At 37.4% G+C, this 11,692-nt stretch overlaps 2 protein-coding genes and 1 long non-coding RNA gene across 3 annotated transcripts; all 3 read right to left on the reverse strand.

The window, feature by feature from the left end:
* Positions 1 to 629: 629 nt before the first annotated feature.
* On the reverse strand, positions 630 to 2,039 carry LOC125191275. The gene is made up of 2 exons (XR_007171077.1): positions 1,839 to 2,039; positions 630 to 851 (listed from the first exon to the last, which is right to left on the reverse strand). It is a non-coding gene; the product is annotated as an uncharacterized LOC125191275 (long non-coding RNA).
* A 2,014-nt stretch (positions 2,040 to 4,053) lies between these two features.
* LOC125188812 (ruBisCO large subunit-binding protein subunit alpha-like) lies at positions 4,054 to 6,734 on the reverse strand. The gene is made up of 8 exons (XM_048085866.1): positions 6,577 to 6,734; positions 6,323 to 6,506; positions 6,034 to 6,155; positions 5,746 to 5,953; positions 5,522 to 5,667; positions 5,132 to 5,438; positions 4,595 to 5,046; positions 4,054 to 4,508 (listed from the first exon to the last, which is right to left on the reverse strand). Exons 1-8 carry the CDS (start codon positions 6,631 to 6,633, stop codon positions 4,200 to 4,202), a joined length of 1,785 nt encoding a protein of 594 aa, XP_047941823.1. The 5' UTR covers positions 6,634 to 6,734; the 3' UTR covers positions 4,054 to 4,199.
* A 367-nt stretch (positions 6,735 to 7,101) lies between these two features.
* On the reverse strand, positions 7,102 to 11,004 carry LOC125187271 (OVARIAN TUMOR DOMAIN-containing deubiquitinating enzyme 12-like). Its single transcript, XM_048083826.1, has 11 exons — positions 10,732 to 11,004; positions 9,771 to 10,122; positions 9,519 to 9,691; positions 8,976 to 9,049; positions 8,492 to 8,546; positions 8,331 to 8,405; positions 8,175 to 8,248; positions 8,045 to 8,093; positions 7,795 to 7,879; positions 7,619 to 7,675; positions 7,102 to 7,532 (listed from the first exon to the last, which is right to left on the reverse strand). The coding sequence occupies exons 2-11, from the start codon at positions 10,102 to 10,104 to the stop codon at positions 7,447 to 7,449; spliced, it is 1,062 nt and encodes a 353-aa protein (XP_047939783.1). The 5' UTR covers positions 10,105 to 10,122; positions 10,732 to 11,004; the 3' UTR covers positions 7,102 to 7,446.
* Between the last annotated feature and the right edge of the window lie 688 nt (positions 11,005 to 11,692).

Here is an 11,692-nt window from a genome sequence, read left to right on the forward strand (position 1 = left end):
TTGCATCTTTGTCCTTCTACGTAACTTTTGCAATGGTCTGCATATCATCATTTATGTTATACTTCTTTTCAATATTCATCTTCCGCTCCCCTCTTGGCAGTCCCAAGGTTGCATGCACATCCTCATCGGTGATGTGTAATGGTTCATTATCCATTAGCTTGATTCTTGTGCAATTGTCTTGATTAAAATTCTCCAAAAGCGAAAATGCCATTTCCGTAAGAAGATGAACGAGCTGCCCAAATCTCATCTCTTCCAGAGCAGCTAGTTGTTTTGAGTTCATCTTCTCAATGGCATCAACAAGATTTTTAACTCTTATCTTGACAACAAGTTTAGGTCTTCTGATTTTAATATCTTCAAAATCATCAGACACCATTTTTTTTCTTTCCCTTAGCCTTACTCTGCTTCTTTGCAGCAGGCTCTTCATTATCATCATTTGTTTGCGACCTCACACGCTTTGAGGCTGGAAGACATAATACAAAAAAATATACTTCACTCTAACCATAAAATACTTCACTCTAATAATGTTTTACTTCACTGAAATGATAAAATTGTCACACCTCAACCCTTATGACGTATGCACTTACTATAAATAAATTCAGAAATTTTAAATAAATAATCCACGCGCCAAGTAAATGAAATGCACATTTTATATAATTTCAAAAACAAATATTTAACAAGTACATGTTTCAAAACATTATAAACAGTAGTGGGACCCTCTCACCACTCTGTATACTGTACATTTATCTACATGCAAAAACGATGAGGAAGAGAAGGTTGTCAAAACGTGTCAGCCGCCGACCCTTATAATAACTGTAACTCACATCAACCCACGCATCATTGATATATTATTCCTGTAAAATATTAGTGGTTTATATGAGCCACAACTCAGTGTATATAAATCTTACCTTTAATTCCACAACCCAAACAATCAATTATATTCTTTAACCAATATATATATATAACATATGTTCAACAAAATAAAAGATGATTCCATATAGATATGCATATGCCACTCTGTTCAGTTTATTATTCTGTGACAGATCAAGCCTGACATTTGCCCGGGATTCCATTGTATCTTACCCGAAGGTCTCATTGCTATTGTACATATATATATGACCCGAAGGTCCATTGTCATTGTATATATATGACCCGTAGGTCTCATTGCCATTGTATACATATATATGACCCGAAGGTCCATTGTCATTGTATATGACCCGTAGGTCCATTGCCATTTTATATGACCCGTAGGTCCATTGCCATTGACATCAGACCCAGGGCATGATTGTCACAGATCCTCTTTAATTCAATGATTCAAATAATTCCAAACCATGTGCAAACATATCAATTGCTTCAAGTACATATTTCTATCATATTTCATCCAATAATACCATTATAATATATACTCCCTCCGTCCCGGCTAAAATGACACATTGCTTAGTCGGCACGGGATTTTAGGAGTTATTAGTTAAAGTGTTTAATTGGAGAGAGAGAAGGTGGGTGAAAGTATTAAAGTAGAGAGATAAAGAAAGATGAATATTTTAATAAGTGAGAAAAAGTGGTTGAGTGTATTAATTGGAGAGAGAAAGTTACCAAAAAAGGAAATGTGTCATCTTAGTTGGGACAGACTAAAAAGGAAAACGTGTCATCTTAAGCGGAACGGAGGGAGTAACATATATCCATTGCACGAATTACATATTCATATCATCTTTCATAGTCAATATCAAATAACACATAACTATATCATGTTCATATCATATAGTCCAAATATTCACTCTAAGTCAACACATAGCAATTAACCACGTAATGCATGTAAAATTAAAAGTGTGATTTATACACACCTGATGATATAGAAGAAATTTAACCAGATTCCTGAGTTCGTCTCCTGACCCACAACATTCACTTCAAGCGGGCAATTACTTTCCTTTCCTTATTTTTCGATGAAGTATGTTTCTCTCTCTTTTTTATTTTCTCAATTTTTTTGACTTCTCTTATATGTTTTTACTAAGTCCGTAGTGAATGGCTGGATACATGTTTTTACCTATTTATCATAAAGAAGTTTGGCTTAAAATCCTACAAGTGATGAGTAGGAATAAAACTAATAAAACAATACACGTGTAAATATATTATATAGCTTACATAAGAATTAGAGGTGACTGACCTCCATGCTACGACACGTATATGTATAGATAAGAGCATATGGCACACTTTATTACTATTTTTATTTAATACTACACTAACCTCTACATGTGCATATACATAAGTAGCTCATAACAATCATAATAATGCAAATATATTTATAAGATGTGGATGTGGATGTGGATGTGGATGTGGATGTGGATATATAAAAATGTCACGGTACTAAACTAGCTTGGTATACATATATGTACTCTTCATGCCACACATGATATAAGACTATTTTATTAAATAAAATACAATTTATAAATACTATTATTAATTACTCTTCATAACTCCTAAATCTAAGCTATATTGATATCCCAAATTTTAGTAAATACTACCTTCCATAATGTTCATATAATACATTTATAGTTCGAGTGATAATAAAATGCGCAAATACATATAAAATGATGCATGTTTCGGGTTAGAGATAAAAATAGTGCACTACAAGCATGGATGACAAACACTTCACTCTAACACTAGAATACTTCACTTTAATCATGTTTTACTTCACTGAAATGGAAAAACAAAGTACTAAAGCATGGACGACATACATTTCACTCTAACCATAAAATATTTCACTCTAATAATGTTTTACTTCACTGAAATGGAAAAACAAAGCACTAAAAGCATGGATGACAAACACTTCACTCTACCACTGGAATACTTCACTCTAATCATATTTTACTTCACTGAAATGGAAAAACAAAGCACTACAAGCATGGACGACATACACTTCACTCTAACACTATAATACTTCACTCTAACCATGTTTTACTTCACTAAAATGAAAAAACAAAGCACTGCAAGCATGGATGACAAACACTTCACTCTAACAGTAGAGTACTTCACTCTAATCTGTGCCCTATACATTATATATTTCACTAAGATACTAAATAATTAAATAACTCACTTTAAGGTTTATTATGAATATACTTCGACCTCTTTTCTGTAGAAGCTATAGTATCTTGTTTAGAAAGTCTATCCTCCTGATTCTACACTTCACTCTAACCATGTTTTACTTCACTGAAATCGAAAATTAAAGCACTACAAGCATGGACGACAGACATTTCACTCTAATCATGAAATATTTCACTAAATGAAAAACAGAGCAGGTAGGAGTTAGTTACTCACGATTGGAATCTTTGGTTGCACTTTTTTTCTTTCGATCAAAACCTACATTAAAAAAAAAGAGAGAGAGAAGTAGTTAACTGTAAGCAGATGTTCTTATGTTCAATTTGGATTGCATAATAAACTATTGCAGATCTCACTTATTAAAAAATATCGATGTTTGAATTTGCAGAATTCTTAAATCTGATTAACTGTTGATTCTAAAACTAATTAAATGTTCAAATCTAAATCGGTTGAAGAAATGTTAGTAAAAAATGAGTTTAACGACAGAATGAGAGAAATCAGAATCAGTTGAAGAAACTAGTAGAACAACTTACATTTTGAAAAATCTTTCTGATTTGAATCCATTGTTCGACGACGGATGGAGGCGACAAAATGTTGACAACAACGAAATGAGGCGACGCGATTGCAGCGAGAATATTTCGAGAATAGGAGGAGAAGGAGAAGACGGGAAGGAGAAGGGGAAGGAGCGATGGCGGGGAGATTGAATTCCTAAATGAAAAATTATTTCAAATGTTAACCCTAATTTTATTTGTCAAATGTCCATTATACTCCGCCTTATTATAGTGAAGTAAATATGTGATAGAGTGAACTGTTTTCTCCTTCAAATTCGAAAATCACATGTGTTAATACGATCTTACGGCGGTAATTTATACTCTAGTTATGTATTTAATGGGCACTTGCCCTATATCACTTCTCAATCTTCGAAACATAAATAACATTAAATTATCATCTCGAAAACAGTAATAAGCGATAAACTAATGCAATTTCCTTTCCAAATGGCAAAACTGTTTTTATATTAGTCAACAACAACAATCCTTGAACTCTCTCTCTCCCGCGCTGAATTAATCCTACAAAGTAGAAGCATGTGACTTCCAATTTCAAAACCTATTCTACACTGAATAACTGCCGACTGGGGCTTCAGTAGCAGAGCCAGCAGCTGCAGGGAACGCCCTCGGCTTGGGTTTATCCACCACAATGGCTTGAGTGGTTAGCACCATTCCGGCCACAGAGGCTGCATTCTGCAATGCACACCTCGTCACCTTAGCTGGGTCGATCACTCCCGCTTCCAGCAAGTTCTCGAAGGTATCAGACATCGCATTGTACCCAAACTCCCACTCCTTAGCCCTCACCTTCTCCACAATCACCTCTCCCTCCACCCCCGCATTCTGTGCTATCAGAGACGCCGGTGCTATCAGCGCCTGCACCCACAAAACAACCAAAACCATGATTACCAATGCTCAATTATCATGGTCACATATCATGCATAAATATACATATACTATACCTTCTGGATGATGTCAGCACCGAGTCGTTCGTCTGGGTCCTCGAGCGTCTCCTTGATGGTGGAGACATAACCCGACAGATGGACCAATGCAGCTCCACCTCCAGGGACAATCCCTTCCTCAATGGCTGCAAATGTTGCATTCTTGGCGTCCTCTATGCGCAGTTTCTTGTCCTCCAGCTCCGTCTCCGTTGCTGCTCCTACTTTGATCACAGCAACACCACCCGACAGCTTAGCGATTCTCTCCGCTAGTTTCTCGGTGTCGTACACAGAATCAGTCTCGCTCAACTCCTTCTTGAGCTGAGCAATCCTCGCCTGCAGCTCATCCTTAGAGGCAGCATCTGCAATCACCGTTGTCGAATCTTTGCTGATTGTGATCTTTCTTGCAGTTCCCAACTGATCCACATCAGTCTTCTCCACAAATAGGCCCAAATCAGTTGCTTGATACTCAGCTCCTGCACAAATATTTCCAAAGAAAAACTAATCATCAGATGCAAAACCAAGATGGAATAGCTCACAACAAGAATCACTCTTTCATACCAGTCATAATGGCAATATCCTGAAGAAGGGCTTTCCTTCTCTCTCCAAAACCGGGTGCTTTGATTGCTGCCACGTTCACAATGCCACGAAGCTTGTTCACGACGAGGGTGGCCAAAGCCTCCCCTGTGACATCTTCTGCAATGATGAGCAAAGGTGCTCTCAACTGTGTCGTCTTCTCCAGCAGAGGGATGATGTCCTTGATTGAGGAGATCTTCTGGTCCGTAACCAGCACTTTCGCATTCTCAAACTCCACAAGCAGCTTCTCAGGGTTGGTGACAAATTGTGGGGAGATGTATCCTCTGTCAATCTGCATAACAAAGGGTGATCAAACTTTAGCCGATCTAAAATTCAGATTGTGAGGAAGAAAGGTGAATTTGAATGGATACAGACCTCCATTCCTTCTTCCACATCAACCGTGGTCTCAAAGGAGGAAGATGACTCGATTGACAAGACACCATCCGGTCCAACCTTGTCAACTGCATCCGCAATCATAGTTCCAATGCTCTCGTCGTTGCCAGAAGAGATTGCAGCAACAGCTGCAGTGTCATAGATTTTTCATACCAACAGTTAGTAGGCTGCAGATGGCGGGTAAGGAAACTAACGGATGAGCATACCTTTGATGTCATCCCTTCCCTTGATGGGCCTAGCTCTCTTCTCAAGCTCGACAATCAAACCCTGCACAGTTTTATCAATGCCCCTCTTCAGCGACACCGGATTGGCACCAGAGGTGACATTGAGGAGACCGAGTTTGATGATTTCACGAGCAAGAATCGACGCTGTAGTGGTGCCATCACCAGCAGAATCATTCGTCTTGCTAGCAACCTGCACAGCAAAATTCAAGATTCAAAATTCAAACTATGAAACAACATTACCAACAATTTCAAACAAGTTGGGAAACCAACCTCTCTGATCAATGCAGCACCAGCATTCTCCATGGGATCAGGCAACTCAATGGCCCTTGCGATAGTCACCCCATCATTCACAACTTTTACGCTACCAAACTCATCTAGAACAACATTCCTACCTGCATATTAGGTTAGAGTAAGGCTTACGTGATCAAACAAGCTCATAATGGCCAATTCCATAAAATTATTGTTCAAATCAAACACACTTCTAAGTAAAACGAGACCTAAATTATCCTTGAGATCATACTAATTGCAATTGAATTGGAAGAAGTAAGAGAGAAATTACCTCTGGGGCCGAGAGTGAGGCCAACGGCGTCGGCGAGCTTATCGATGCCGGCCTGCATGGCAGACCTGGATTTCTGGTCGAAAGCAATATCCTTAGCATTAGCCCTCACCACAAACCGGTTCTTGCTCTGCTTCTGCTTCTGTCCCTGCCGCAATTGGCTCGCTCTACTGTTCTTCAATCGCCACTGAAAAAGAAAAACAACCACTTACCGAAAAATTGAGAAGGTAAACGGTGGAAGAAAGCGGAGGAGATACCTCTTTAGAAGGAGAAGGAAGGATGGAAGCGGAAGAGATAGCGTTGGCGGAAGCCATATCTGCGAGAGAATTGAAGAAGAAGAATATGGGAGTTGTGTTGAGTTGAGTGAAGCTGTGGATAAGGCAACGCCCAATGTGGCTAAGTAGACACTCGAGAGTAGAAGGGATTATTCTAGAAGATTGGTTCCACACTAGGCAGTTAATTTTGTCTGCACGATTTCAATTATTACTACTTCATTCAACAATTTTATATCATAAATTTGTTGATTAATCAATGGTGTAAATATCATTCCCCGTTCTCTATAGTATACTAGTAGTACTAAAATTTTAGGAAAAATAAATAAATAAAAATGAAGGAGTAACATTCTGTTTTCTCACATAAACACTTGACGAAATGCATTAGCACGTAAAATAAGTAAGGAATTATCCACCAATAGGTCGAGAGTTCGAGTCATCACGGGGATAGATAAAGAATCATAGTTGATGATCCTCTTAAATAAAATCAAAAAATAAAAAGAAAAAGAGTAAGGAATTATCCATGTTGGCAAGTAAAAAATGGAAAGTTCCATGATATGTTTCCTGCCTCTCTAATAAAACTGCATCAACTAAATATAAAAAGGTTCATAGATCAACAGAAAAGATGGTCATCAAGAGAAAATTTTCACTCTCTCAGATTTCATTTTATTCAGAAAGAATCAGCTCTTGTTGCCTTGGTAGAGATAGTCGATAATAGAGTTGGTGGTTAGCAGTGGCCCCAAGCTCTTTCGCCTGCAGACGAGCTGCTTATTCCGGATCATCGGGTCATCAAGTAACACCAATAAGTCCATATTAAAGTTAACTTGAGGTGCCTAGCTATTGCCATTGCATTCATCAGTTATAGTCTTCTGGTAACTCAACGTGCTCGTGTTGAGCAGCCTGCCACCTCTTCTTCTTCTTCGTCCGAAACCTGGGGCAATCTGCAGAACAATGTCTTAATACACAAGGTTCTAAAATATTGTGTTTGCTTGTTGTAGTAGGCTTTGAGTATGAAATATGAGAGTACCTCCAGCAGGATATATCGAGTTGTAATGAACCTCGGACCAGAAGCTAAGGAAAATAACTGCACAAGACACAATATAAATTCGTTTAACCATAGTTGGTGGCAATAAGTTGTGGATACGGTATAGCATAAATGGGCACGGCGTAGAAAAGGAACAAAAATCCCCAACAAATTTTTACCTCTTTCCGACTTTTGAATGTTCGGGAGAATCTCAATGTAACAGGTATCCTTGAACGATGTTATGACAAATATCTTGATACCATACTGCAGGAAATGAAGAACGACAATCAGTGGATCTCCCAAAAAACCGCCAATCAGTGGCCGAGACACTTGATATGTCACCATGCATTGCCCAAATATGGATACTATTGACATACAAAAAAGGAATCACGACATTAAAATGAAAGAAGGTGCTAGGGGAAAACATACGGAATCTGCAGCAGCTTGCAACGTGACATGATCTCCCCACTCCCCGTTCCTGATGTCCATTCACATCTTGTTAGAAGTGGTCGCATAAGCACAAAAATGAGTCATCAATAAATGAAGTGCAGAGATATACTTTTTCATCTTTATCAGATATTGGTCATAAGCCATGGGCACATATCCCTCGTAGATCTCTGGGAGAGACCTAAGCTATAATGCAGAAGACATAACATCAGCTCAATAAAATCGATCTTTTTTAAGACATGAGATGTGTGGACCAAAAAATCCTAACCTGGTTTACAATCTGCTCCCGGACAAATTTGTGATGCTCAGGAGTACGATAAAATTGGTCTGACAGAGCTCGGAACTGAAAAGGATAAGATCCACTTAGTCATGTTCGGTCACTTAACGAGACTGTATGGCAATGCAGAAATTGGTAAGAACAAAACTAACCTGGCAGTTACCATCTCCTTGAACCTTGAATTCAACCAGTTCATAGACCTGTAATCTACAAAATGTAACATGACTATAATTAATACATTGTGATGGGAAATGTATGAGACAAGTATGAATATGATTAGCATTAGATATAAGAGATATAGATACATTTATTTTTAACCAAATTAGCAAATAAGCTATTGCAAAGAAATCGTCCAGCCCGAGTCAGCAATAAATAAATCTCATTATTTTGGTGAAAAGCAATTAATTTTTTTCCTCAATATACAACAATTTAATACTTCGTCGAGATTGCCAGATTGGCTATCATTTTACTTCCGTTGAGTAAATAAGGTGTGGTAGGAAGGTTTCTATTTTTTTCAAGTACATTAAAGACATAAAATGTCTTAAAATGGGAAAAGGATACTCGTTATTCTAGGGACGGAGTGGAGTACTTTTTTCTACATCAAAAGCTCATGTAATAAAGATAAATTGATGGTACCTGTCCAGAAGCCTTTGATGATCTAAAGTTGCTTCATCTACTGAGGGTATTTCGCCGTTAATTTTTGGAATGTGCTGCAGAAAAAAGGTCCATGGATAAGCGAAAAATTAATGCATGTCTCGTTTTTTTCGCAGTCAAGCATGCCAAGTGTTTAAATATATGCAAATTACAATTCAAGTTGAACATGCCTACAAATATACTGTAAAAGTTTGAATGGTGTAAAAACTCAAACGCAACATATTTCTACACGTAGGGTTTAAGTTTAAGCACAAGAAGAAGAATTAACGAGTCGCTCTATTGCATGATTGCAGACAAAGTAATCTATACAACTAACTCAAACAGTTAAAAACTAAGAGTGACTAGAAGAGAAACCAGGGAGCATATTTTTATCTGAGACGCATACTGATCAAATGAAATATGTATCCGATATTATGTCTATGCCTCGGTAAAACCATAAGCTAAGACACGTGTCTCAGAAAGCACTAATGCAATTAGAATCCACATATACAGAAATATGTCCCTTTCTTTTTCCGCTGTACTTACAGGAATAGAAACCATCTGGTTCAATCTTTTGCCTACTTCGCCATCAAAAGCATGCTCATCCATTAGTTCTAGTGAACTCGACCACTCTTCATCGCAGTACAATTCATCTCCAGGGCTACAACACGAAGCCGGAATTCCCAAAACAGTTTCTTCTTCTTGTTGACCATCATATCCTACAAGTCAAAGAGATAGTCCATTAAACCAAGACAGCAAAATTAGGTAAGCAAAAAATCAGTTTAGAAATCAGCACACCGTCGACAACATAGTTGTAGTTCCCCAATGAATGCGGGTACCAATCCTGTGAACAAAACGACGTTTGGTGCTCCATGCCATCTTGGTAGGGCTTGATTGGTTCAGTCACTGAAAGTTGTGATAGTTGTTCGTGAAGGCTGTCTACATTAAGGTTCTGGTCTCCTGCATAATTGCAGTCTGCCTCATACTGATACCCTTTCAAATATTGCCCCGGATAGCAATCCGTGTTATGTTGGGAGATGGAACCACAATATCCAAAATTAGAATAAGGATCTCCATCAAAGAGCTCGAGTCCCCAGCGTATAACATCCGGATCTTGGTCGTATGTGATCATGCTAAATGCAAAATATATCTGCCAAACAAAGAAAATAATCAGGACTAGTAAGATCCATCAACTTTTACTCTATACACATTTATTCATAAGAAATCGTATTTCTTTTATTGGAAAGACATACATATGCTATATTGATGGCATACAACAACCTATCAACATGTTAGTTCTTGCCTTAAATCAAGCATTAGTTTCCCCTGAAGCCCAATTTTGTAGCAATGGCTCACTCTAGTAACATGTAGTACAATTAATACAACAATAAATAGATAATCGACTTAATTCTCACAAACAACACATTGATCATCATCAAAATTTACAAGATTCGCTAGCTGCATCTGCATCCTTAGACCAGCAAAATCCTACTAGAATTAAACCCTTGGAAACAAAATCGCAAAGCAAAAATCCAGATCAACTAAAAAACTAAACACTAGTACATATAACTTGCATAAATAACATGATTCCAAAACATAAAGTTCATAAAGAAATCAAAATCCCACAAACGATTTAAACAAGATCAATGGATGTACGGATGATCAATGCGGTAGAATGGAACGTGAAAGTAGCAGAATTTGTTTAAAGACGCAAACTTTAATCCAAGATTTCAAGAATTGTGCAACAAGCAACACTCACATTGAGCCCTGAGTGATGGTGGAAATCAGCATGAACGCCGTTACCATATAGACATAACGCTCCAGAGATGGCACATTGAGTCTGGGAATTGAGAGATAGGAAGGAAGAAGTAATGATGATTATATAAGGTGAGGAAATAATGGGATTGAGTGAGAAAATGTCGTGAATTTCGGGGGGTGGGGTGTCATGTCACGAGGTGAATTGAATTGCTGTCTGGAGAGAGAGTGAGAGAAGACAATGGAATTGGAATCTCAGTTTTGGGGTCTCAATTCCCAGTGTATGCAGAAGCTGTTGTACTCAAACTGACGGCGATTCCTTTACGTTTGTCCGTTTTCCCGTTTTCTTGTCTTTTTCTTTTCTTTTCTCTTTTTTTTTTTTTTTTACTTTCATAATTTATCAAACTCGTATTGCCCTATTTATTGTAAATTACACTTTTATATTATTAGGATATATGTCATAAATAGATAGATTTAGTTGCACAACTCAATTAGAGCAAAATTCCTTCGATAGTTGTAGTGACAATTACATTAATAACGTGAGTCATTTAATTTGATTGAGTATCTAACTTTTTCATTTTTCTTTTTTATCTAGATGTAGACTATATGACGCTAATTAGTCGAAACAATCAAAAGAAAAGATATTTTCGAGAGTTAAAAAAAAGTCGACGTATATTCAGTATGGATAGTCTTATGTGCGCGCCGCCACTATGCGTGCCATAAAATAGTTGATGAATGAAATTAATATATGATTACGTAATTTCATGAACTAAGTAGACATATATACACACGATACGCATTGAAGACCTTTTCATTCTATTTAAAAGTAACACTTGGCTAACACACGTGTTGAGAAAACCGTTGATACATACACTTTAAATAGATAAAAGATACTATTACTACTTAATTACTATGTACGTAGAAAATTTAAAAAAAGTGTTTTTTTGTCGTCTGCGAAAAAAATA

Source organism: Salvia hispanica, chromosome 5 (assembly GCF_023119035.1).
Source record: "Salvia hispanica cultivar TCC Black 2014 chromosome 5, UniMelb_Shisp_WGS_1.0, whole genome shotgun sequence".
Taxonomy (NCBI): domain Eukaryota; kingdom Viridiplantae; phylum Streptophyta; class Magnoliopsida; order Lamiales; family Lamiaceae; genus Salvia; species Salvia hispanica.

Excerpts from the sequence above, each read along its gene's own strand:
- LOC125188812 (XM_048085866.1), bottom strand. The coding sequence starts at position 6,633 with ATGGCTTCCGCCAACGCTATCTCTTCCGCTTCCATCCTTCCTTCTCCT. Across the intron at positions 6,507-6,576 it reads TTCCTTCTCCTTCTAAAGAG|TGGCGATTGAAGAACAGTAG; the intron begins GTATCTCCTCCG and ends TTTCTTTTTCAG. Across the intron at positions 5,668-5,745 it reads GGGAAGGGATGACATCAAAG|CTGTTGCTGCAATCTCTTCT; the intron begins GTATGCTCATCC and ends ATGACACTGCAG.
- LOC125187271 (XM_048083826.1), bottom strand. The coding sequence starts at position 10,104 with ATGATCACATACGACCAAGATCCGGATGTTATACGCTGGGGACTCGAG. Across the intron at positions 9,692-9,770 it reads CTACAACTATGTTGTCGACG|GATATGATGGTCAACAAGAA; the intron begins GTGTGCTGATTT and ends TTTGACTTGTAG. Across the intron at positions 8,094-8,174 it reads TATCTGATAAAGATGAAAAA|GAACGGGGAGTGGGGAGATC; the intron begins GTATATCTCTGC and ends AATGGACATCAG.